At 37.3% G+C, this 27880-nt stretch overlaps 1 protein-coding gene across 1 annotated transcript in view; it reads right to left on the reverse strand.

Annotated features, from left to right (window-relative positions):
• Positions 1 to 27880, reverse strand: part of SPOCK1 (sparc/osteonectin, cwcv and kazal-like domains proteoglycan (testican) 1) — a 275614-nt gene that overhangs the window by 167089 nt on the left and 80645 nt on the right. The window contains exons 2-3 of the mRNA XM_009995313.1: positions 24439 to 24447; positions 21378 to 21423 (exon numbers count right to left, since the gene is read on the reverse strand). Coding sequence (XP_009993615.1) covers positions 21378 to 21423; positions 24439 to 24447 — 55 coding nt within the window. The remainder of the gene's footprint in view (positions 1 to 21377; positions 21424 to 24438; positions 24448 to 27880) is intronic.

A 27880-nucleotide genomic window follows, 5' to 3' on the forward strand; every position in this document is an offset into this window, starting at 1 on the left:
ACAGATCAATTGTTTGGATAATGGATGGAGACCAGGCTTATAAACCACAGAAATAAGGAAAGGAGCTGTCATGCTTGGGTGGTTGGAGTGAAAAATGATCTTGGGAAATGGGAGGAATTGAATAAGACAACAGTCAGTACACTCAAATACAAAATGGCATCATTAAAAAATAGATATCAAAGGAATAAACACAAAATGGGGATTGACTAGGTAGAAATAATACAAAAGAAGATCCCAGGGTGTCAACGGACTGCAGGCTGAATAGGAATCAAAACTATCAAGTTGTTGCAAAAAAGGAACCTCTTTTTACTGGAGTGTATTAGCAGGAAACTCTTAACTAAAACATGGGAGATAATTATTCTGCTCTATTAAGCATTGTTGATACCCTCAGCTGGAATGCCCTCAGTCTGGATAAAAGTATAAACAAATCACACAGTATAACAGGATCAGATGAGAATAAGAGTTCATGGGGGAATAGTAAAATTGATAAAATTTTGAATATGAGTTGTAAGGAAATGAAAAAAGGGAATAGATTCAACTAGTCAAGAAAGGAAACACTCAACAGGGAGCCATGATATACCTTGAAATGAGCAAATGCTTGTTATAAAGCAAGCAGTTATCCTTGAAGATTGTTCTCCATATCTATGAGGACAGAGCAAGGAACAGACAAATTACAGTATGGAGGTTTTGGTGAAGTGGTGGGAGAATCTTTGTGAGGAATCAGACTACCTTCTTCAAGTTTCTGGTTAGCCTGGGCAAAAAAAAATTGTTAGAGCTAGACAACCTCTTTGAGACCTCTGTTGGGGTTAGGTCCAGAAGAAGGATAAGAAGACAAAATGAAAGCATATCTTGTTTTCTTCTTGGCCCTAAACGTTCACAGGTTCTGCTACTGAATTGCTCTCATTAGGAAAGCAGTGAGAAAGACCATTCCCCAACTCACTGGGAAATGAACATGACACATTCTGATTTTCCTGGTCATCTTTAGATATTTAATTCTAAATGTGAGACAGAGGCTCTGGGGAATACATGAGAAATATTAATGTGTATTTCCATGCAATCAGTGTATGATAAGAATCATTTTTCTGTGACTGACTATAGCTGAAAAAACTATTCAAACCTTTCTAGCAATATCTTACTTGTCTAATTGTCTGGCTTTGTTGAAATTGGTTATAACCCCATAACCAACGGGGTACATAAAAGTAAAAACACTAATGCAGCCTAACATGATGAATAAATGACAATATGGCCAACGTCACTACAGCCATCTACAGAAAATGGCAACTGTCAAATCTAGTGACAACCTAATAAAGATGCATATTCTTCATTTTAGACAATGTTTGGGGTGACAATTGCAGTGTAGAAGAAAAGAAGAAAACATTAAGAGAAACTGTAAGTGCTACATTTTGCAACTAAAGGAACATACTAATAGAACATATTCTTTTGGCCACTTTTGTCTTTTTCTATGAGTAAATAAGGCAGATTGGAAAAATGATCATTCCAATCAGGAGGTTCTGAAAAGACATAAAATAGATTAAACTGGTCTTGTCTTTATGTTTGACTACAGAAGGAACAGAAAGCAATTTCAGTTCAGAGAAGCTGAAGGTAAACAACAGTAATTTCAGTTTCATTCTCATTCTGTCAGGTCTTCTCACTGATAGGTGGCCTTAATTGCTTTTCTAGTTACCTAGTAGAGCATAATTGTGTGAGATCATATTAAACAAACTTACTGTATTTTCTTAACTCCTGCAGGAGTTCTTAGACCTGGAATGTGCAATTCTGACTTCCAGGAGTAAAAGGCCAACCTTCTAGCCTTTTTTTAAAAAAAAATACAGTGTTCTTATTATTTTCTGATATGTTTGACAGCAAGCCTTTCATTCATCATTCCCAGGTGTCCTACAGCCACGAAAGCATCTTGCTCCTCTGCAGGCTTATCTTTCTCCTTTTACTCTGATGACTTTAAATGTTAGAAAACATCAGCTGTCATGCTCACAATTTGATCTGTCTGATCACATCCCTGCTCCTACAAAAACACACTGTCAAAACATTAATGGGAGCAACTGGCCCAGCTGATGTGGAGCACATCAGCATTTCCACATGAGTGAGAGCAATCCAAACTGATGCAGTAAGAAAACAGGTAGTAATAGTTGGAATGGAGAGAGTAAAAGTTAGTAGAATAAAAGAAGAGATATAAAAGGCAGAGAGAAAAGTTCACAGAAGCCAGAAATAAGACATCAGAAGATGCAACCAAAATTCTGAAAAAATGAAGCCAAACACCAGACTAAAAAAAATTAAATAAATAAAATCAATGTGCTTTAGAAAGTTTTGAGATTCAACAGCAGCTTTTTGCTTCTGAAGTGGTTCACACAAACTACTCTTCACCATAAGGTTCAAAAGTATCTGGACTTCATGAATTTCCAGTGATATGAAAACTGCACAGAAGAAAACCAAACCAGTGTCACACAATTGCTAAATTCAGGATAAACACTGGAGCTGAAGTAAGAGAAGTGTCACAAACAAATGGAGTAAAATTAATATAGACAAAACTAGTGTGCAAGAGGCAGAAGCTGTAAGGTGCTGTACTCAACACTTTTTTTTACCTTTTTTTTTTTTTTTGAATGTGGGTTTCCTAAGGAAAATGGAAACTGTGCTCACTCTATGACGTCTAGTTTATAGGCAGCTTTTGATGCCAAGTAAGTCTAATTGCTGTGCAGTTGTACCTTTGTGCTAATTACTGAGAGGAAATTCTGTGGAAGAGAGGAAAGGCACAGGGAAGGTTGGCATTACCTGCACAGCCTGTCTTCTGCTGGAGTGTACTTAGCTCTGCCATCAGGAGCCCAGCTGGACTCTGCAGCCAAGAGTGACTTGGCACAGAAATTTCAGTCACAGTATTGCTGCTCAGTGAGGTTTAAGGAACAGAGATCTTTTTCATCACACCAATGAGTCACTTGTTTGTAACTCAAAAAAGTCAGCCCTCCATACAGCAAAGATTTTTTGTCTTCCTTTCTTTTGTTTAATTGGATTCCAGAGACCACACCATCTCAGACTGCACAAATCAAAGCACATCAGCTAAATCATCACTAGCATCTAGTGATTCAGGGAGAGAGGTGTGCACACTGAACACACATAAATCTTCCAGGAGTGATATCCTGCAGGCAAAACAAATTATTTGGGGCATGCACAATACCTTAAAGTTCAAAATGTAATTTAAAGATGCTAAATGCTTCCTGGTAGTTCTCATGCTTCCCCCCCATCTATATCTACTGTCATATTCTAAAGGAATTCTTCTCTAATAAAATGCCATAATTTAATGCACTGATGGTAATGCTTATTCAATATTCTGCTTACATAAATATCTCCTAAATCCATATTATTAAAAAACTATATCACTGGCCCTAGATGTAAAAATCTGTAATTTTAATCATTTGTGTGGCCAGAATTAATGGTCCAGTAATAACTATCATTTGATAAACTGATCAGTCACACATTATCTGCACTATCATAACATACTGTGGGCATTGACTAATAAAAATATTACCAAAAAATGAATCTGTTGGTTCTCAGCATGGATTAAGTTATTATTTAACTAGGTGAAAACAATGAAGCTGAAATTATTTCAAACAATATGGAAACATATTTTCTCCAAACTGAAAACCAGAGACTCAAATGAAGAGCACAAGGAATACAAATACTGGGTTGCTTTATTCATGGAAGGTACAATCCAAGGAAAAATCCTAAATGCAGGAAATTATGCTCAAATTCTGCTTAATTTTACATGCAAAATAAATTATGCAGATGAAAGATCAAACATGTTTGTTCAAATGTGTGTACAGGACAAGAACATGAATGGGTATGTCCAGAACCAGTCAGATAAAACATAAACAATACTATACAACAACAAAAATGTGCTGCTGGCCTGTTCGTTCTATTAGACTGATATTCTTCACATGTCTGGTAATTAGTAGTCTAGTTTAGGAAAACCTTCCCAGATTTTGTGCCTGGGGCTTTTTAACAGGGTGAACACATTAAATCATACCTCAGTTCTCTGCAAGTTATTAAAGTCACTCAAAGTGCTCAAAAAAAGGTGGAATTATCAAGGAGAGATGACCAATGAACAGTACATTCCCATGCTTACAGTCAGAACTGTTGGTTTTGGAATCACAGACCAGCAAGTCCAAGGGAAAGGAAGAGTTTACTACCCTCTTCAGACCCATGACACAGTGCATGAAATACGGGGTAAAAAAAGTGGGAAGAGGAATGATATAGATTTAATTTGTCTCCCCTGATAATATCCTAAATTTGTTACAGTCCCAGTTGCATGTGCACTGGACTGTATAATTAAGATCTTAACACACACGTCCTCCAATGTCCATATGCCCTGGAAATAAGGAACCAGGAGCCATAAAGCATCTGGTGTGGTCCCTGGAAAACACCTCTGCAACTCTTCATGATAGAAACTGTTACCACTTTGATATCTGAGGAGGATATGACAAGAATCTCTTTCAAACTATCTAGCTTAACTGGAAAGAACAGAATGTAAAAGTGCCATTTGAAATTCCACTGCAAATCATTGTTGCTACTCTGATCCTGCCTGTTTGCAAAACCAGCACCAAATACATTCACCTCAGTGCCCACAGGCACAGATTGTTCCACACACCCCCAGAAACTCTCAGACATGTGCACAAGAGTCCCATTCTATACAGAAGATGATCTTCTACTTCCTAAATGCTTGGTTTCTTGGTATCTGCTGTCAAGAATTTGAGATGTCCCATTTTGATCAGTTGAAGAGGCTCATAAGGCTGGTAATGGATCTGTGTGGAAGAGCTAACAGATCTGGGGTTCAGATGAACAAGCAAAAAAACTGCAAAAAGGAAAATTCAGGATACAAAATCTAATGGATAAGAGTGCCAGGGGAGAGTATCAGGACAAATCACTGGGGAGACCATGGAGTGTTGAATTACTGTCAGGAATGATGCAGATCTGGCTGATGCTGCCCTGTGGGAAGGGGTGGATTAGTTAGCTCCCTGAGAATGTCTTGAGATAACCTCATCCCATGTCATTTCCAAAGCTTTGCAAGTTTAGGAGACTGAGGAAGTGATGAACTAATTATTTATGTGAAGATGTTCTGATAGGATGACATATCTACTAAACTAAGATTTTGCTGGATTTATAGTTCGTTCCCTGTCATTTTCATCTCTAGCAGATGAGGTGTGAAATTGCTTCAGTAGAAGGAGGCAGCACATAACAGCACCAGACAGCTTTCCAAAGAGCTGAGCTATGACTGTCAAACCTTGGGATCATCCTAAGCTCATCACTACCTCTGGTTCTGTAGGTTCTTTCTTTATGACATATTTACTAGAAAACTGGAAGTCAGAGATCTGGTCACGTGCTCATTTTTCAATGGTTGGACTATTGATATTTTCTCAGTCTCTGCTATGAAGCCATCCCCTAGGAAAAAGCACTGAATGGCAAAACTACAAAATAGGAACATGCACAATCCTCCTGCTTCATGTGCTTTATTCTCTTTGAAACTTCTTTCAAAAAACATGCTCTTAAAGTTTATAAATATTTGAAGAATGAGGCCAGATACCTCAGACACCATCTTATCATTCCCAGCTTAGCCCACTTCTGCTAAAATAAATATACCCACACACATATGAGAGAGACAAGGCTACCAGAGTTCTGGTAACTGCTCAGAAGATCATCTCCAGCAGAGAAGATGAGGAGATCTGAGGCACTGTTGTGGCTATTGTGTGAAGGGAGGACAAGAGATGAGAAAATGGCTTCCTAATCCCTCAAAAGTTTTAAATATTTCTACCAACATTATCAACACAGCTTTTGCATCTTCCCAGGGGGAAAACGGGCTTAATCCACTGGCCAAGACAAGCAATCCACCTTGATTTGAAAAAGGAGAAACTAATCTGGCCCTAATTAATTCAGCAATTCTCAAAATACACAATGCCTATATATATGCACATGATACCAGTAGCCAGGTTTACATCAGAATGATTGAAAAAGAGAAATACCCCCAAAGCATGCATTTTTCATCCAAGTAATGCAGGCCTAAACTAAACTTAAATCACTGCAACTTCACCAAGGAGCCCGCACATAACTGAGGGCAGAATTTGACACTGATATAGCTCTGCCTTTGTGTTCTACCTCAGTAATCCGTATTAAATCTATTTGTCATACATGTTTTCCAGCTTTAGAAGCTTAAAGGAATTTTTATTACTTCTTCCTCTCTCCCCAAAGAAAAAAAGGATGTAAAGAAATTAATGAATTCAGAGTTAATGCCCAACTTTAATAGTCAAGATAGGGCAATTATAATTAGTTAAAATAAATTCCATTCACCACACATATCCACACCCTAGGCTTTTTATGTCTCAGACACATCATGTAAATTCACACCACTCAATGGAAAATAAATGCTACAACTAATTTTTATTAAAATACTTGTTAATTCACATCTACCATAATTGAAATATGCTACAAAACATTGTTATTAGCTCCTTACTACAGACCATACAAAGATTTTAATGAACTTTTTTATTTAGTCAGCATGTTGAAAATTAATTTTTCCAACTATGTTCTTATCATTGAGGAAACTGTCTGCATAGGAGAATGGCCTCTATAATTATTCAGTGCCTTAAAAAAAAGCCTGCTTATGAATATTTCAGACTTAAATTTTTAATAATTTCCTTTTGAAACATCTCACTGTGCCAATGCACTTGAGAAATACACGGCCAGATACCCAAATAGAACTTAATGCAGACATCTCAAAAATTAATATCAGTGTTCTCATATAAAAGACCTGTGCTCCAGACATACCTTTAAATCTTCCTTTCTTGGCCTCTCCACCCCATAGGAAGCAACATTTCCACCTTGTATTACCTTACTCCAGCAACCACCTGAAACCCCATCCCTTCTTTTGCTGAATATTAATTAAAACTGAGATAAAAACTTTATATCTTGAGGCCTGGTGAGTCTTCCTTCAGTATTTTAATTCAAAACAATAATTCCTAATTTAAAAGCTGCATGGAGATCACAGAATTTCAGTTCTTTCAGAAAAGCAAGCACAGGACCCTTAGCTAGATTGACAAAACAGACAGCATAGTAATGGTCAGGTAAAAGTTAGCTATGCCATATGCCAAAGGACTGTCACACAGACAATCTGTTATTAAACTGATTCTTTTTCAAAGACCCAAACATCATCTACTGCACACTTCACTTTCACTTCTCTCAGCTCTCTCTTCCTCATCCCTTCCCTACTCAAAGGAAAACAGTAAAAGTAACAATATCATAAATTTCTAGCTCCTGCAGCCTTCACTCTGGAACACCTTTTTCTCACTGACTATATGGTGCTTTGCCATATTCTTAGCTGAGTAATCTTCAAATAGTCTGGCTTTCACAAGGATGATACAAATGCTTAGAGGGGTGTGTTCTGGGAGAATCCTGTTGGTAAGAGACACCTGTCACAGTTATTTCATGTCACACATTTCCTCAGAAGTGGCCTGAACCAGCACACTGTGAACACCATCAATGGCAAGAGCAAAGTCAAAGAAAGTGGACCAGTCACCAAGGAAGTGCTGTCTATCCAATCCTATACCTAAGGGTACTAAAGAATTTTTGGGGATACTCAGAGGGAAGAGACAATGGAGGGAAGCCAGAAGAAAGGAGAATGCAAGAAATTTAAAGTAATCGAGGACCTTGCACCAGGACTATGCACAACATGGTTGGTACCACTATGCTGATCCACCTGACTCTTCTGAACCACAGCATCTCTCCTGTGGAACAGGAAAGTCATGTAATGAATCACACTAGTAACTTGCACTTCTCCTCTTCTGAATTGCACCATCTCTTCCACAAAACTGCACTTCTCTTCTGAATTGCACCATCTCTTCCACAAAACACAGAGGTAGTTTCAGTCATAAAATTCACTCAATCTTCAAAATCAGGACAGGATCCTCACGGATTTAGTAACCATTGTGCTTTTGGCTTCTTCTTCTCTGGGGATGTGGAGATCACAGTGTCTTGAACAGGTTCCTGTATGTATCTTGCTTTTCCTACCAGGATCTGTGCAGTGCCTGGTTCCATCAAACTTTAGCCTTCTAAAGGTTACTTAGTCTTACCCAGACCTCAACATGTCATCCAGTCTATTACCTAATCTGAAACCCTTATTTCAGTGTCTGCTAAATAGACAAAGTAGAGAATTAGCTCAGGCAAGACACCTGGCTTTCAGATAACTGCATAGATAAGTTAGGCATCTATGTCCTGTTTAAAAGTGCAGCCAGTGAAAAGGAATTTATTTGCTGCATCATTATAAAAACAGCATATATCGCTCTCAGCTGCATTCCTCCTCTTGCTCCCTCTCTGCACCCACTAGAGAGTTGGCCTCTCTCTTCTTTCATCTCAAAACCTTAATATTTTTTTTTTCAATTTTGAAAAATGAAGTAGCTGATTGACTGATACAAACAGGCCTATTTCCAAATCATACCAACAGCTCCATCTGTCAAAAAGTTCATCTCCGATGCAATTTCAAGAGCTGAGCTATCTGCACTAGGTGTTTACAATGGTTCCATACATCAAGCATGCTACACACAAATGCACCAAGAGAGAATAACAGGGGATACAACTTCCTATACAAAGGCAAGGGAAAGCAAAGTAATAGAAACTGAAAGGAGATAAAATGTCTTGTAGGTAGTGGAACACCAGCTGATAGCAATTTCTCTTTCAAGCCACAGTACAGGTAATTTATTTATAGGCATTGGAAAAATGTTATTGGCACAGTTCGGTGTAGGAAAATACACTAGACGTGCCACTTTATGAAAATACAGCTCAGAAGGAGAAACATAAAGGAAATGAAAAATGTTTGCATAAATATCAAGTCACTTGCAACAAAAGAATGACGAAGCCAGAAGGAAAGTTTAGCAATTTAGAGTGAAAAGAGCCAAGTAGAGCCTAGATTGGCACATAACAATGGCAAATATAGAAGTTCTCTTGAGGAAGTATCTAAAGATGAAAAGTAACAACTCGTCATCTTTGTGATCTAAATTATCAAGACCAATATATGCATGTTTCTGATGCTGTGACATATAATTTTGTTAAGATCTTCCTGGTATTTTTCAGAGACACTTGTGCTTTTCATGGGTTTACTTACATGTGGCTTTTTATGGGTTTATTTGGATATTTCAAATGGCTTGATCTGTGTGAAAGTTGTCAGCCCAAGTGGACATTCAGACACAGAGAATGTTTTCTTACCATGCTAGCAAGAAAACAAAACACAACAAACAAACAAACAACAGGAAAATAAAAATAAAAATAGAAAAACAAAATAACCAAAAGAACAAAAATATGTGGTTGCTAAGAAGTTTTCTGTATCTAGCATCAAGGTCAGATTTTAGCTGACACTCATCCCAGTGTGCTATTTGAAGGGTTAGAAGCAGCACTCTTCCCCTTGGTACACAGTGCATTCAGAAGGACCAGACCTGAAGATCAGCAATCTGACAATCTCCCATGATTTAAGAAAACCCTCACATAATTAAGCACAGGTTTTGTAAACACTCAAGACTATCGAAGTAACTTGAGCTTATTGAAGTAAGGAACTGTGGAAGACAGAAGGTTAAGAAAGACAAGCTGGAGGATGAATAAGAGCATTTGGCTTTTGGCTGTATAAATAAATGGCTTTCAGCTGGATATTCTCTGTTGCTATTCACCCCAGACAAAGGGTGCTGAGAAGCTTACATTTTAAAAGGGCACAGCAACTTGAAAAACTAGATAAAAATCCAGTGCCTTTCTAAGGGCATACTGCAGATGATCATCATTTCCTCTTGTTCCACATGGATGTCAGGCAAATTCTAGAAAAAACGGGAGGGAGGGAAAGAAAGAAATGCCTTGGCAACTGCAGCAGAAAGGACATTTTGCAGATCTGCTATTAATGTCAAGGATCCAAGGTGGTGATGACTGATAAAATCAAAGATGGAAATGTTACTCATAGAAGTTAATTATTATCTCCTTTGAGATAGCTAAATACAATCTGGATTTTAAGGATAAAGAGATCCTATGGGTTAGAGTGAATTTACTAAAATGGTAAAAAGAAAAAAAAAAGTGCTAGAATTCAGAACAGAATTAAAAACTCATGGTTACCTTTTCTCAGCCAACACTGATTCCTTAGGTACCTTTATGGTCCACTTAGAGAGAAGTAGACACACTTTTTTTGTATGTCTGTATTTAACACTATGAGAAGAAGGTGTTCTTCCCTTTCCCAGTTTGCAGACTTCTGCAGCTTGTGTCAGCAACTTTTATTTTCTTGGTTTTAAATTCAAAAGATCATTACAAAGGTCCTCATTGAAGAGAGAAACAGGCTCAGATGCTGCAGCATTCATAGCATTTGCATTTACAGATGATTACAGGCATTTTCCATTTTTTTTTGACCCTCAGCAATTAAAAGAAAGGAGAAACTCCATGAACACACTGATGTATCACATTAAAATAATTACAATAATGCTCTAAAGTTCACTGTAATGTGCAATGATCCCTAGGACTGCTTATCTCTACATCCATTTATCACAGAGTTCAGTTTCTCTGTCGTTAAGGACAAAGTGGCACGTGAGGGACTAAGTGAATTAATCACTCAGTTTATAAATTAAAGCTATCCCAGGAACAGAACCCACTCATGCTGCAGATTTAATTCTACTGTCTTCCTTTATGGTTAAAGTGAACTTGATGGTTCCAGATTCTGGGGCAGCACTTCATCTCCATGTGTCCCTCTTGTACAGCTAAGGAGGCACTGGGAGGACACACATGTAAGATGACAATGCTGTTTACTAATCTTCCCTAGGTAAAACAGATCTAATCCTCAAACCCAGGTTTCATGAAGGACAGCAGAACTAAAATTCTGGTCTTCAGATATAGCTTCAGATATAGTCCCTGCACTTTAAAGACAATGTACATAGAGTTGACAAGACCTTTAAAGAAAGCTGTTGGGCAACAACTGACAACAGAGACAAAAGGTCCATTGATATATTGCAACCAGGGGACACCAGGAGAAAAGACAGAACATGATTAAATGACTAAACAATCCTTACCAAACTGACACTATTTTTTGACATAGTATACTTAGGGAACTTTTTAGTGCAGAACATCACCAGAATACAGGTGAAAACTTGTTTTATTCACCTTGCTGTGCACTGCCTAGCATCATTTTCCAGTTTAAAGATCCTTTCCAAATGACCAAGGACTGTAAACTTGAATACAAGTAACTTGATTGGAGCAGAAATATTATGCAAATATCTTTAATCTGAATCAAAAAGAACAGGAGGAAAAATAGCCATGATCCTATTAGGGTTTTGATGACCTGGGCACTTTGGTTTTTAGATCATAGAGCTTTATTTCCTAAATGCACACACATCACTGTGTTTTATCAAATTAATTACATGAGAATAATTAAATTGTTTTCATCCAAATCTTAAACCTTAGGGTTAGATCATGACCTTTATTCCTGCTTAGACAAAAATAAACAGACAAAAAAAAAAACCAAAACACAACACAAAACCAACCAAAAACCAAATACTAATACCCAAGTGCTGAAACATCCATAGAAAGTCCTCCTGACTATATTAGAAAGCAAGCGAGAAAGGGAGATGCAGTCAGAGAAAATGGGCTGCTTTGAAGTTTCATACATTGCTCCCATCAAACGAGAACCTGTATTTTTTCAGGTGGTGCCAACACGTCTGTCAAGAATATGTATGCATTTGTTTTCCCTTCTGTGCTTTGGTTGTTAATCTATTTTAAGAAATACCTCCTTCAGCAGTTCTGATGTGCTTTCAATGGAATTACCTGGTTTCCATTAATCCAAATACACTTGCAGAATCACAGCACTAGAATGGCAGTTTTGGGAAGGGTGCTTATTCCATTTCCCTTCTCCATAGCTAGGTTAGTTATCAGTGTGAAATTATCTGCAAGACATTTATCTATCATGTTTCAGAACATCTTTAAAGACAGAGACTCCACATCCTCTTGAAAATACCTTTCCCAATGCTTTGTCATTCCAAAGGCTAAAATATATCTTCTTTGCTGCAACATAAACATATTTCCCCTCTTATCCACGATGGACAGAAAACAATCCTTCCACTTTGCAGTTAATTTTCTGTATTTCAGAATAGGACTTGTTCATTGTTTTGGTTTTATATTGTTGTTTTGGGTTTTTTCTCTCCACAGAAAAAAAAGGGTCCCTCTCCTTTAGTCTTTCTTTGCAGAGTATTTTTTCTGCAACTCTGATCATATCTGTTACTTTTCTCTGGGTACTTGCCAGTTGATCCATGCTATTCCAGAAGCCTGGTACTCAAATCTGGACAACATATTCCAGCCAAGGTCTCACTGGTGCTGACCAGAGCCTAAGGATTACTCATAGTTACACTATGCCAGGACAACATTTGCCTTTTTTTGCAACAGAATGACATTGGTGACTCACGGTCTATTTGTAATCCATTGTAATCCCCTACCCTTTTCTCTGAATTTATTACTATCCAATTGTTTTTCATCCTGTTCTGTGCAGAGGATTATTCTTACCTAAGAACTCTGCATCCACCCAGACTGAACTTTGTCTCAGATAATTTCTTAAATTTCCTCAGGCAACTGTGAATTTTGTTGCTGTGTTACATTTCATGACCATACTGATTTCAATATCTACAATTTAATGAAAATGGTGAATAATACTGGACACAAAACAGATTTTTGTGGCCTGACATTGAACCATAGGCAGCTACTACCAGAATGTAGTTTTCTAACTGATTTTGTATCCACATTATAATTATTTCTTTTAGACAATATATATTTTTTTTTAACTTGCTAATAAGACAACATTGGAAGCCAATGTCAAGAGCCAAAGTCAAGATATGTGACACTGCAAACTTATCCCTGAGTTTCAAGGCTTGTAAGTGTCACAGAATACAATCGGTTTAGTTTGATGTGCACACCAGCTTTATTCAACCTCTTATCTTGATGCTAACATTTATTTTTTTTTTATATTTATTCCAGTAATTTATTTATTTTTTTTCCACAGGATTTCAGCTTCAAGTCACAGGATAGAATTTCCAATTTTATTTCTTTCTCTAACTTTTAAAAAAAGCAGGCTCCTTGTCCTTTCCCAGCCTTCTACAATTTCAGAAAGTCTCAGTAATAACTACTAGTATCTCTAAAATTACATCAGCAAATTCATTTAAACCTTAGATCAATTTCAGCTGATTTGCAAACATCTAGTTTACTCAAACCTATTCCTTCCCTAATCCAGAATCTTACACTTCAGCTGCAGATATTAATTCCATAGCCACCTGGGCACAGCTGACCTTTAAATTGAAAGCCAAAGCCAAGACAGGTAACAACACTTTGGCTTTCTCAGCAATGCCTTGATTTTAGCATTTCCACTGAGCATTGAGCCATCAGTTTCCTTCATTTTTCTCTTCCTTCTAAAACACTTGTAAAACACCATAATTCTTAAATCCTTTTGTAAGCATCTCATTTTGTACTTGGCTTTCTGAGTTTGGGGGCATCATTTGCACTCCAAGAGTTCAGCCTCGCTGCACTTTCTTTACTTAATTTCTCACCATTGAAGTCCCTAAAAGCCCTGTCATTAGCCAAGATTTTGGCTAGTTGGTGCTTCTGCCCTCAACAATGAGGAAATGCCAGTTATCTTTATTTTTCTTCCTTGAATTTCAGCCTCACTAATTCTCAATTTACTGAAATCTGATTTTGAAATAACATGTCTCTATTTTTATATTTTCTTCCTGAAACTACTGCACGGTACATTTTTATGACCATTGTCACTCTGACTTGTAATTTTATTCTCTACAGGAGTCCTTGTTTTTCAATTACAATAAAATGACACTTAGTAATCACTTCTTAACTCACAAGCATGTAAGCAAGTTTAAATTCTGTGCAAATGACTCTTCTGACTGGCTAGTGATTTAAAAGTCATTCTGTTGTGCAGTATAAATCTAGTGCTATGCCAGCCAATATTAAAGTCAAATAATGTTTCAAAGCTGGAGACTTTGCCTCTGATTGGTTTGACTATGTTAAATCAGAATACAAAACAAAGCAGGTAGTTTGAACAATACCCTGGGGTCTGTCTTGTAGTAAATAAGGAAGGAAGCTTTGCAAACATATATTTTCCAAGCCAGCTTCATTTTTAAAAGTTTAGGTGGGTTTCCAAAAATGAACTCCTATACACTGAAGTGAAGCAAAGAGGAAGAGACCCTTGCTCATTAAGGGAGGTCAATGAGAGCAGGGCTGGGCTCTGTTATATTCCAAAAAATGTATTTACTTCACTGGGAGCTGGTTGAGCATGGGGAGGATGAACTTCCCTTTTAGAATCATGTCTGCTTCCCAGTGAGTGAAGTAAAGATATTAAAAGAAAGCCAGCACCATTACTGACAAAAGTGTTCCTCAAGTGCTAATAACATTCTAGATCAGCAACCTATCAATCATTGTCTCAGCTCACAGCACATCAGCCATAGCCCATAACAGGGTCCCCATCTCTGTCACTTCTGATGTCATATTTGATGACAAAATTGGTTGCTTACAAGCTTATAAGGAATTCCATATTATGCTTCTAGCACATGAAAACAACCACATACATCTGCTTGGAGGATATAAGCAGCTATATGTGCCTGAAATGCACTTGATGGAAGATCACATATTGTATATGCTGCATCTCAGCTACTGTTTTCTGGTGATTTGGTTAGCATGTTTTAAAATTGTACTGATTTACTGAGGATTTACAAACATAATTCATATGCAGTTGTCCTGTGAATAAGCCTCTCAAACTAATTCAACCACAGTAAAAAAATAAATTGCAAAATAAGTTATTCAATTGAAATCTGCCATCTGAGGCACAGTAATAGAAAACATTTATTATAAAACTAACATATATTTGTGGCTAGAGATGTGTACAGTATTAAACAACTCCTTGAAAGGAATTTATTCAGGCTTTTCTGAAGGAACATCTTAACTGGGCTAACTGAAAATTACATGTTAAAAAATAATTGTAGGTTCTATGATTTTCATGCTGCATCACAGGCTTCTCATTATCACCCTTTTTGTTTTGGAAGGCCTGTGTATTTTAGGCACAGCTGCCGGAAGCCATTTCTGGAGTCTGGATTTGCCAGTTAGACACTGGAAAAACACAGGTTCCATGCAGAAGGAAAGGAAGCATGGATACCAATACATCCCTCTCTAGACAGAAAGCTCTAAATTGGACAAACTCACTTCCATGGGGCTGCTGGACTGCGAAAGGTGAAGTGCACTCAAAAGCAGTGTTATCTCTTCAAAAGTGAGGGTATTTTGGTTGTTCAGATGTTCATTATTGCTCAAGAGAAATTCTCTGAAATGATAGAAAGTTCATGTCTGTAATTACTGATAGTTGAGTCCACACAAGTGTGCCTGACATTAGAATCAAGTCACTGACAGGTCCAATGCAGGTAGATGAAGGTTTACACATGGTGCAGTGGAAGAGAGAGTTTGGAGTACTTTTTATTCTGTCAGCCCAGGGCAGCCAATGAAAGCCCTGAGAGGTAGTATTCCTGTCCAGGTTTCTCAGTTATTGGGGAAGAGGACTGGGAATAAAACCAGTGAAAATACATACAAACAATGGAAGACAAGGGGAAAGTTCAGACTAGCTCTAATCAGGAGCTTCTTTTCCAGAGAAGTTGAGCAGCCTGGAACACTCAGGATTCCTGTCACCAGCCATGGTAAAACTGTACCATGTTTCTAGACAGTCCCTTTGCCTCAGTGCAGGAGGGAGGGTCAGAATAGGAGACTTGGGCCAGCTCAGTCCACTGCAAGCATCCAACAGTGTTACAATCAAAATGGGAAGGGTGAAACATGCACCTAGCTTGAACAGACAATTCTCAGGTTCAGTGGATGGTTTAATGCATAGATTTGGGAAATAGTTCAGTACTACAATAGGATCAGGCTTTCTCCCCCCACTCTTATGCTGCTCTTTTATGCTTAACATTAGCTTTGCTGTTAATAATAATGGCAGCTCAATGGTCTAAACATTCCTGGGTTCAGAGCTTATGTATCTGCAATATGAAGTGCATCCCATTGCTTCGGGAGTTCCTATGGGAAACGATGCCTTAAAGGAAGCCATATGGCAAGGAAATTGGACACCATTCCAAACTGTTTCCAGCAACTTTAAACCTAAAAAAAATTGTACTCTTTATTTGTGGAGCTTGCCATAAAACTAAGTACCATTTTTCTGACTGTAGAAGAATTTACTACAGCTAGTAAGAGGTGGCTTTTAGCAGAAATTCTCAACAAACTAAACTTTTTTCATTAACACTTTTCACTTATAATAATATATATAAAGTCTTAATGGTTAATTTTCTGACAAACCTGAGTAGTTGCAGAGTATCAGATACATTCAAATACCATATAAAAATCTCTGACTTGAGAATCTTATGTTAAACTTTTTCCCTGATTCCCTTTTTTTATTTCCTTTGTTTCTCCTATGTAGATGGAGAAGACCAGGCAAGTACAGCAAGTTTGCTGTCAAGATCCTTAAGAACTCTCAAATGACCTTGTCAGAAAAAAAAAGAAAAAAGAAAAAAAAAAAGAAGTGAACCCTTTGATTCATATTTTAAAATCCTGACTAACCTGCCCCTTCTGGTTTCTGCAGCTGTGGCAGAATTGAGTTCAGTATTAATAACTAGCAATCATTTTTCAGGCTATATGCTCTCCTGCCTTGTGGAGGCCAAACGGCTCGTTAGCTTGGCTCAGGCAGTGAGATGCTCACCTCTGTGTTGGTTTCTCCTGGGTTCAGGATGAAGAAAAGACTGGGCTGGTAGTTAGGCTAAAAATAAATTTTCATCACACAAGTACTAAAAACATTTGCTGAACCATTCAGGTTGACTTCCCTTGAAAAGGTGTGTTATGCAAAGACACCTTGAGGGATTCTCTGGGGGTTGTTTCAGTGAAAACTGTGTGTGCTTTTTATACATGAGGCATTTCTCTTCCTGAGCCACATGTGCAGAGATTTCTCTGTGTGTTCCTGGCAGAAAGCAAACAGCTTGGTTACACTGTCATTGTTTGTAAATGCAGAATTAACTAATTAAATCTGCTGAAAAAAAAAACAACAACAACACCTTAGCTTTTATCTTTTAAGGAAAGAATATAGAGTTGCTTGGATCTGGCAGAGTCTTCTTTAAAACATGTAAGTCAAACTGCTGATATTCAAAAACTCTGGGCGGGTTTGTAAAGCTGTTAAACATACTGAACCCTCCAGCTCCCTTTGCAAGATCTTCTCTGGCAGGTACTAGACACCTTCAGTTACTTCTAATCCTGCCCTCCCCAGCACCTTTATGGTGCTTCTACAGTCTTGCTTCCAGAGAAAGACCACAATTAGAATATTCAAACACAATTTAGAATTGAGAAATAGATTTTACACAATAAAATCTTCTAAATTTGTCCCAAAGAGAGAGTATAAACACAAGTTAGCTTTAGCTTAGCAATGACAGACTCAGCTTTCCTCTACAACCCAGGGAGAAAGGCAGTTGTCTACTTTAATTCACCCACTGGAGAAGATTTTTCTCTTCAGTCACTGTAAGAAGAACCTTGGTGCTGTGAGGTTAAATTTTGCCTTTGGGATGATATCTCAAAATAACAACTGTGTGGTGAGAACACTGAGCTGCTATTGAGTTCACAGCAGCAAGATAGAGCTCCTTACTGGGGGATCTGCACAGGCTCTCTGCATGCAAGACCCCAAAGAATACAAAATAAAAAGACAGAAGAAGCTCCAAAAACATGCAAGAACATAGAGGGCATTTAAACACCCAAATACCGAAAGGAACAACATTGACAAAAACGTCAGGGGAGGGAGGATGAAGAAGTAAAGACTAAAGATGGATTAACCAGTTTTCTTGCAGCCTGCACTGCATAAAGGGTCTAGGACAAATCCTTCTGACTATTCTTTGTTCTCTGCATGGAAAATGACAGAAACTAAACTTGTGGTGGAAAACACCTGAAAAAGAAAAAAGCATTCCTTCCTGCATCTCAGCACTTCCTATTTAAATGCTATACACATGTATAGTATGTATATATTTATATACATATATGTATCTATAAAATGAGGATTAGTCTGGTCAGCCTCTGATTCATACGGGCCAAAGCAGCAACATGCTGTGATTTCTCTTCATTTTGTGGGTAACAACATGGGGCCCAGTGCCTGAAGGCACACGTGCTTCATATATATGTAACTAAACTAAGCAACAGTTTTCTAAGTTGGATTTTTGTGTAAAAAATCTCCTTAGAAAGGTATGAATGGCTATTTTGGTCATTCTAGCCAGCCAGAAATAGTGATGTCTTCATCAAAAAAAAAGACCAATTGGCCAAAGAAAATCCCTTTGTAAGATTTCAATGAGACAAGAGGAGGGCACAGATCCCTGTGCAAGGGGATCATGCACAGACTGCTCCACCTCATCTGCACTCTGCCTTCTGAAGACAGACTAGAGTCTCCATAGGCTGGGAGAAATTTTACACTGAAAGAGAAATGATCCTTCTCTTTGTAAAGAGACAGGAATCTTTAACAGATGTACAAATGTTGTATCGCTTCAAGGTATCCGTGGGAGATTTTAGAGTCTAAAACAATTTGGTTTTGCCTGGAGTCAGACATCTCAGTAACACAATGAACAAGACAGTTTTAAAGCATGTCAGGTCAAAATATTTTTTGCAATATTTTGCCATGATTTACCTTTTTGGTTTTTTGTCTTGGGATGACAGAGGGTCATGAGGCCTCTGAAAGTGGTAGAATCATAAGCTCCATTTGAAATCAATAAGATTTGTAATCCTAAATCCCTGAAATGCCTTTGACAATTTCTCAGTGGTATCTGGCTTGACAAAAACATCATCTTCCCCTTTCCTTTGGCACTGCAGTTCCATTTCCATAAAGACAGAGAATCTGTACTCTTCAGCTTTAACATGTGTAAGCCCCCAGTGATATTCCTGGGAGCTTCCTACAGACAACGCAAGCAACATGTTTGGCAATGAAATACAGGAATAGATGTAAAATGAAAATTTCAAAAGCACCTTCAAAGACTTCCAATATATTTTCTTCCTAAACACTTTGGTAGTTTTGAAGATTCAAATCTCTGACCAGCAAAGCTGGTCACTTTTATGACTCCTGTTTGTAAAATAAATGACTGCCAAGCTCCAATTGAAAGCAACTAAAGAACATGTTATGGTTTCGTCTCCTCCACTGTTCCATCATTTATCTAGTTACCTCTTCATTCATTTGTTCATGCCTTTCTTTCTCCTTCTTAACCAATTCACTCTTTTTCCTCATTTCTGATGTGATTCACAAGTATAATTTTGCAGTATTTGATTTCCAGAGGCATAAAAATGTTTTTCTGTAACATAATTTGACTTTCTTTTTTAAGCAGTTATTAAAAAGTTAGTAACTAAATTAAAGATTTGGGCATCTCCTGCAATTATGTAACACTGATATAATCTACTATTCTGTAACCATTATCCACTGGTTACATCCCAGTGACCCTAGAGATAAGTCACACCTGGAGAAGGCCATGGAATTTCCAACTTCTTGCTTGCCTTTGGGTAACACACTGTGACTGTTTCACCATGAAATTTTTTTAAAAAAAAAACCAAAATAAAAAGCTACCTGCCCGCTCAGTAATTTGCCTAATCCATTTGCTTGCAGGAATAAGTTTTCTGAATGTAAAGTCACAATAATTTGATATCTAAATAGCCACTTCACATTCTTAGGGGCAAAGGAAGTATCACACTGATTTGAACATAGGATCTGAAGGAGAGGAGGACTGTGCAATGGATCTACATGGCTGAAATTCATTTCTATTGTGGCTACTGTGTATCCAATAATTCCTTTCTAAATGACTTTAGGATAACATATTTTGACATCCCTACAAGTTTCAGAGCAGTAGATCAAAACTCATAGAATAACATTTTGAATAAAATCCTAGGACACTGCTGTTCTGCAATTTAAAGGCATCATGCTGAATAACAAACCATAGCTAGTGAAAGAAATCCAGGATCCTAAAAATGCCCCAAGCAATGGAAAAAGTCTACCATCTACCTGTGATTTTACAGTTCAAACACCCTCACCTCATATATGTTCTCAAGCAAGAGTTAGATGAGCTTCACTGAACATTACAATGAGCAACTGTCAAACAGAAGTGAACGGATCTGTGCTTTATACTATGTGGTGTTGTTGTCCACAAATCAAACAGCTGATCACTGGTTCTACCAGATTGCAAGAAGCTGTGCAAAATGGATTTTTTAGCATTTGTCCTAAAAAAAAAAATACATTCTAGAGACTTTCAGAAATAGCAAAATGTAAGAGCCACATGGTTTCATATTACACTTTTGGAGGGTGCTGTTGTTTGGAGCGTTAGAGATTCTTAGCATCAGAGTGGGAAATATACCAAACAGCAAGGTTAAAACACAATATTCTGATTTTAAGGACAAAATGATGGCATGCTACTAGCTTGCACTACTTTTGTATCCATCTTTCAGATGGACTGCTGAGATTTCTTTGCATACAGTGTTTTCTACTGTTAACTCTCCAATACAATTCCCCATACATAGTAACAGTGTTTCCAACCATCTTCAGGTCTGGGATTTGGCATTAACTACTCTTACCATCCTATCTGAGAAGCTGGTTGCTAGCTATGAACACCAAGCAGGGAATGCATGGAGTTGCTACCTGAGAACTCTTTTGAATTAAATAAATATCAAGTTCTTTTTCCAGGCATGTCTGGTGTTTCCAGTGCTATCCTGGACACAAAAAATAGAGTATCTTTAACTGGTTTTTCCTTGGGTGGCTGGCCTGGTAACTGTTGAAGTATTGTCAGAACTTAACAAATCACCAAGACAAAGTACAAAACCTCATTTACAGAATCTGTATCTGTATCAACAGCACACAACCAAGACACATTTATTTTGAAAACCAGTCCTAAAATTGATACATTATAACTGACCTCATAGAATCAGCCCCTGTAGTGTTAGGAAAAGCAGTAATGACATTTTAGACCTTATTATGAAAATGTATATGAAGATACTTGTTTTCAAATTGCATGTTAGACTGAAATTCATGGCTACAGAGAACCTTTCTAAGCGTATATATAACCATTGAACATGAACTGGAGAGGATGGGGATTAAGATATGTGGCTGAAAAATACAGAGATGAGTCAAACTCTTACACATAAACCACCTCAAGCTGTGACTAAATTGGGAGTGAGATGTAAGTAGGAATGTAGCTCTTCACTAATGCATGGCACAGATGGAGGAAGGCATCAACTATAGGGAGATATCACAAAATAGCAGAAGACAACCACAGAATATGTGCCAACTTTACCTTGATCAAAAGGCTTGTTTGGATTCCAGTTTCTGAAATAATCATCCTAAATGGGAAGGAAAAAAAAGAAATGCCTGAGAAAACATACAAGTCTTTTCATTACAATTTTACATAACCAGACTACAAGTGGATAAACTCATCTTTTGATCCTAACATATTTAGTTCAAATCAGATAAAAGTCTCAACAGACTATGTCCTAAAGAGTAGCAAATGCAGGTTAGAAATGTCAGAATAAAAAATTCCTTGGATTCAGCATCTCAAATTTTTCTCCTAAAATGTTTTTCGAAGTATGCCTGTTATTAAATGTTTTCTGATAATGCTGTATGATTTTGTATCAGTCTACAACTTCTGATAAGAAAGAGCACATTGTTCAGATAACATAACAAGATCCACACCATCCTGGTGTGGTGAAAGGTCTGCAAAGACAATTTAAAAAGTTATTTTCATGTGGGCACACAGAAATCCCAATGTAAATGTACAGAAATATAACAATAATTTAATAAATATTATACTAAAGGTACAATAACGTCCAGGAGCACTTGCAGGGAATGTGTTTGTTACTGTTCCCACTCTTAAACTTTAAAAATCTTCCTAAACCTGATGCAAAGATATTAGTCTCCTGTGAGACTTGTGGTTCTGTTTTACATAATTCGGATTGGACTTTCAGTGGAGAAGGCAGGAGCTGTCAGAGTGCCTGGCCAAATTATTATTCTCTTGCAAACAAGCCTCTCCAGAGAAAAAATGGAAAACTCTTCTGTGTGTCAGATCAATTTGTATTCTATATGTGTAGCAAATATTTACCTGAAGGCAAAGTTTCCCCCACCTGAGTGCCATCACCACTAGTCCTGGGATTCAAGCCCAAATGTTATGTTTAGTTTCAGCATATTCTGTCTGTCTGTCTTGTGAGGAAGTGATAACAACAGAATAATGTATTTGAAGGGAGGAAGTATGGCAGGTTTCTGTAACACTGGGATATTTTTCTGCATATTAATCTTTGTTTCCTTTTTAATGTATCTGGTACTCTATATTCATTCCTTGAGGGTTGCTGAAGAAGAGATGTCTTTGTCAAAGATGTCCTAGATTTTTTTTTCTGCTAGGGGTAACTCAACACCCATCACTCACCAAATTATTTCTTCCACAGGGCTTTGTTTCCCATTTCCCTCCAGTACACTGAATTTCACATGCTCTCATACTATCCAGTCACCCTAACCTGGCACATTTTGGAGACCTGGAAGGAAGCATGTCTCACTTTCTGGGTTCAGAGCAGCCTCACAGGACAGTTCTCACAGAACATCGGGAGATGCTCCTCACAGCAGCAGTTCCTTTCAGAGCTGTCCAGCCAGCATGAGGACCAGTAAACAATGACACTTCCAGCATGGAGAGTTGCAGAGCAGGATGGGCATATTCCCCCAGAATGAAGGGGGCTGGATGTCATGCTGCACCACTATCAGGAGAAAATGTATTTTCATTCTCCAAGTATATTCTTGCCTAGTGTCTATACTGACTTCACGGACAGTGACAGTGCTCCACCATAACAGCAATGATTATTATCCAGACTTCATCTCAGATATATTAATATATAAAGTATCTTTGCTTTTTGTTTAGAAGTAGAGGACTTGGCAGCAGAAATAGAATCACAAACTTGTCTTTGAATTCTGCAGCTTTGTTAAGACAAAAAAAAACCCTCATTGTCATGCAGTGCATTGTAATTGTCTGTAAAGTACAGCTAAATTCACCAAGCACTAATCACTTTTCAGAATCTGTTGAGTTTTAAGCTTTGTGATCAGAATATTATTTTTTACAGCAACAAAAATACTCTTTTTTTTGCCTGCTTACATTTTTCTTTTTCTTAGGTGTTGATTTGCTGCTGGGCTTTCAGCTCAGAAACTGCTAAATAATTCAAACCCTAAGAAAGATTTCTTATGCTGTTGGCATATGGAACCAGGTTTGAAATAAGGATTGGAAAGGAGTTTATCTCAATTTCAGTGTCAAAGAAATATTTTACAGAAAATATACCTTCCTCACAAAAAAACTCTACAAATCATCCAACTCTTCTTTAAAATTATTTCTTCTCCTTTTCTCCTGTATGCCCACTTGTTTAATATTCCTTTTTGAGAACTGAAACTACATTTATTTTAGAATATGCCTAAAACCATTGTATGATAATAAAGGAAAATACATATGGAAAAAGCCCTAAGAAGTAGTGTAGAGAAAACTTTTGAGATTCTCAATTTATAAAACTCATTATTATTTATAGGCATAACTATATGACTATACACATAGCTGTGATACATTAGAATAATATTGACAATAACAGTTCAAATTATTTCCTGCCACCTGGACAACAGAAAATACTGCACTAGATCTTCACTTCAGCACTGAGAGCAGCAAGAACTGTAACTGAATGGTTATGGCACTGTAAAGGTGAAATTCACCCTGTAGATATGGCTGAGCAGAAAACCTATGTCTCATTTAAATACCACCTAAAGTTCTGACCTGAAAAATGGACAGGGCTTTGTGCGAGTACCCTGCAAGGTGCTGAAATTTATACCTTAATCTGAAGTGACTTTTGTTAGGAGGAGGAACTCTTCACATCTCTGAATGGATACCATCATTGCACTGTAACTTCTCCCAGCAGAAAACCAGCAGGCTGAGAGAGCACTATACAGTGCCCAAACATGATACTGATTTCCAGGTGTGTATCAATCAATATAAAACACAACCAACTTGCTTAAAGAGATTTAACATTCCCATTCAATGAAACACCTTCCTGACAAAATGACTGCACAGAAATCTGTGTGTTTCAGAGCTTTCTACTAGGACAGGTACTGATGAGCTTAAAATATCTACACTGTAACATATGAAACTATTATGCCATTTTAATATAAACATGTTAATAAACTGATATTAACACATTAATTATTAACATGTATCAATACATTTAACTTGTAACAATATTAACAGTTAGTCATAAGAGTTTAAAGGATAATATGAATTATGATATGTGGTAAATAATTTATTCACTCTATGGATATTTACAAGTTAAAAGTGAAAAACCTACCTCAACTTCCTGAATAGGTAAGCATTATAAATGAGAAAAGAAAAAAAGAATGAAATAAAACAATACAAAAATATGTTAACATTAATCATTTTTCTCCTAGGCAGACTTCTTAACGTGGAATCACTTATTTCAGATGACCTTCACCTCTAAATGAAATAATGTTGTCTCTTTCTTTTCTGACCTTTCCACCTTTGCTGTCATTCCTCAGTTTTCACCTGCTGCTCTAGCAGCTAAACCCCATTCTATTAGCACATTTCTCTCTCACAGAGCAACAAAAAAGCACTTTCACTTCTTTTTGGCTGACAAAAAAAACCCAGAAGCGTTTTTCCACATACTCATCTGCTACATACCTGATTTAAGAGCTTATTTATTTATTACCTAGCTGACTTAAAAGACTATGTATTGGATGGACTTAGAAGGAAAGGGAAAATGAGGCATGAATCCATTTCAACACAACAGGTGACAGCTACTGAGAATTATCTGTGATGAACAAATATTTTAAAATATCTTCTTCCTTGCATAGAATTCACACTTGGAAGGTTTTGCCTGTGGTTCAGTGGCTGCATATGACTAAGTCAATCTTTTAATTAACTGAAGGGACTCTGCATACCTAAAATCATGCATGAAAAGACAAGAATTGATACAGTAAACCAAGACTGGATCTGACTTCCTTAGCTCAACCCAGCGTTACATAAATGTGGCATATTGCCTTGGCCTCCCCACACAGCCAGGAATAAATGTGAACCCCAACCTCCAGAAGTTGCCTGTCCCTCTCCCAGAGCACAAACACATTGCAGGGAATGGTACAGAGCTTACTGCAAGTCCTGTGACTCACTCAACAGCTCATCATTGACACCCACTGACCTAATTCAATGGTGAGAATGGAGATAGGAGCTCTCTTTTCAGTTCTGTATCTCTTAATCACTTAGCAGCATGGAATCCTATTTCAAGATTTTACCCTCAGGAAATTTAACTGAGAAAGAAGTTATGATCAAATGAAAAAAAAAAGAAATTAGAAAAGAAAATATAAATTGCTAGACTTGGGCCTTGGATCTTTATTGCATTTTTATTCTTTTGATTTGAACAAACAAGATATGGGATGAAACACATTTTGAAGTGATTTAAATCCATTTTGCTGTATCATGCTTAATAAATTATTGTTTCTTGACAAGAGAAAAATATTCTTTTATCACTCAATACATAGCTGTCAAATCCAGCCAGCTTAGATTGATATGCCATCAACAAAGTCAATCATATGGTAAACTAAGTATGCAAAAGGCATATTAAAAAGTGCTAGTTTAAAAGCTCACTAAAGCTTTCATACCTTCTTGCAGGCAGAACTATCAAAAATCTCTTTCATCAGAATTCATAAATTAGGTTCTGATTTGTTAAAAAAAATAAATAAAAATCAAACCTTGTGTCTGGCACAATTTCCTGTTAATCATGTAAGAAAAGTTAGCAAATATAATAGACCCTAACACTGGTACATTAATATATGACTGCTCTTCTCTCCTGTTACCCTCCATGTCATGAAAGCAATCAGATTGAAAACTTGAAATTAGTGGTAAAAACAGATTTATCCTCTTTTCCCCTCACCAATTAAGAAAGTAAATAACAGCTTCCTGTCCTCCTGAAACTTAAGTATTTAAGTTATTCCCACTAAACCTACTCTACTGTCACATTTTGTATAGTTATTACCTGAGACTTGATATTTTGGAAGAGTTAACGAAGCATGGTTTATTTAACACATGAGCACACTCTACACTTTATTTACTTGTCAAAAAGAAGCTCTTGCAAGATGCTCTTGTTTATAATTAGAGCAAAACATTATCTAAATGGATGCATAAATATTTATATTTTGTTGCATTAATATGTTGTTGCTTATAAGCTTATAAGTTATTTGTATGAATCAAGCAAACAGGAAATGCTGAGTGAAAATCTGCACAGAAATCCCCCTTCTTTTGTATCTTTCTGGAGGACCCCAGTTCAGTTTTCCCCCCAAGGCCTGGGAAGACCACACTTAGCTGGAGGAGCCTGCAGGGTACACAGCCATCATGAAAAACCCATCACAGATCCTTCCAGAAGAAATTCTTATGCAAAAGCATAACTCCAAGGACTATCAGATATCCTTTTGGAGATAAATCTTCATTCCCAGATCCTCCCAGCCAACATGAGCTTACATTTCTAAGTATCTCCAGGAGGGATGTCTATTAAGACTAGTTTGCAGCCTGCTTAGTATTTTCCTCTTCCATCCTCAATCTATGATTAAACCTTTTACCCTCATAAAGACCAGCTGGGAAAAGTGGCAATTACCAGCTCATTGCTTTTTTAAAATTAGCTCCAAAAAGATGCAGCTGTATTTTCTGCCTTCCTACCTTGCAGTACAGAAGATCATTCCAACACTGAGCAGTGTGAAAGCACCAGCTGCTGCTTGCTGAAGTGCTATGCTAGCCTGTACCATAAATATCTCCCTCAAGGCTTATTGCCTGCTTTAAGCAAATAGTTTGTGTCAGCAAATTACACATTATTTATTTATTTAAGAGGAAGAGAAAATATTTTACCCACAGAGGACCTCAGTGAATAAAGATTTCCCAATGGTAGCTGGTGCCCAGAGTCTGCATTAGTGTCAAGAGCAGACTCCACCCTCTAAGCACATCAAGACATCATCTCTAACCACCTCTGAGATCTCTCCTGAGAATCAGAGAACATGCCTCCAAACAGGATGCTTTTGTTTAGTGCATTAGTAGTGCTTGTGCTGGGGATCTCTCATTTTAAATTTGGTAGGAGAAACCTTTGAAAGGTTTCCCAGAAAGGCCAAGAATGTAGGGGGTTACTTGAAGAGCTGGCAATGGTGAGTGGTGAAATTGGAAGAAACCACTTTGGGCTGAAGTACCACATGGAATGAAAGGTCTGAGGATGTCAGGACCTGTCTAAAATACTGTGGCTAAGTCATTAATAAAAACCTAATGAAATGTTTTAGCCTGGAATTAAACGGTATAAAGGATTCACACTGGACTCATACATAATGCTAAATACCTGCCTGTTAATAATGGTATTAAATACATAAGCACTCATATATTTATAACATAGAAAACATCCTTGTGCATGTATAACGATGTCCTGTGAGACTCAAAATCTCTGCATGTGTACTTATTGTTCTGCTCCCACTAACATGTAAAAGAATTTCTGCTGCGTAGTGTAGCACAGAGTGTCGTTTGGTTGGTGTTGTTGTTTTTTTGTTTGTTTTTGGTTTTTTTGTTATTTTCATAAATCAAAAGGGGGTTTTGGCTGGCTGTTTGTTTTGTTTGGTTTTGTTTTGTTTTGTTTATTTTTGGTGCTAAATCAAATAAGCAAGATTTTTCAGACCTTTTGTACTGGAAGTTTCCATAGGCAATACTAAGAAAGCAGAGGCTTTATTTGCCCACAGCCATAATGATTCATT

The sequence above is a fragment of the Chaetura pelagica genome, unplaced genomic scaffold (assembly GCF_000747805.2).
Source record: "Chaetura pelagica isolate M959 unplaced genomic scaffold, ChaPel_1.0 scaffold420, whole genome shotgun sequence".
NCBI classification, from domain to species: Eukaryota; Metazoa; Chordata; class Aves; order Apodiformes; family Apodidae; genus Chaetura; species Chaetura pelagica.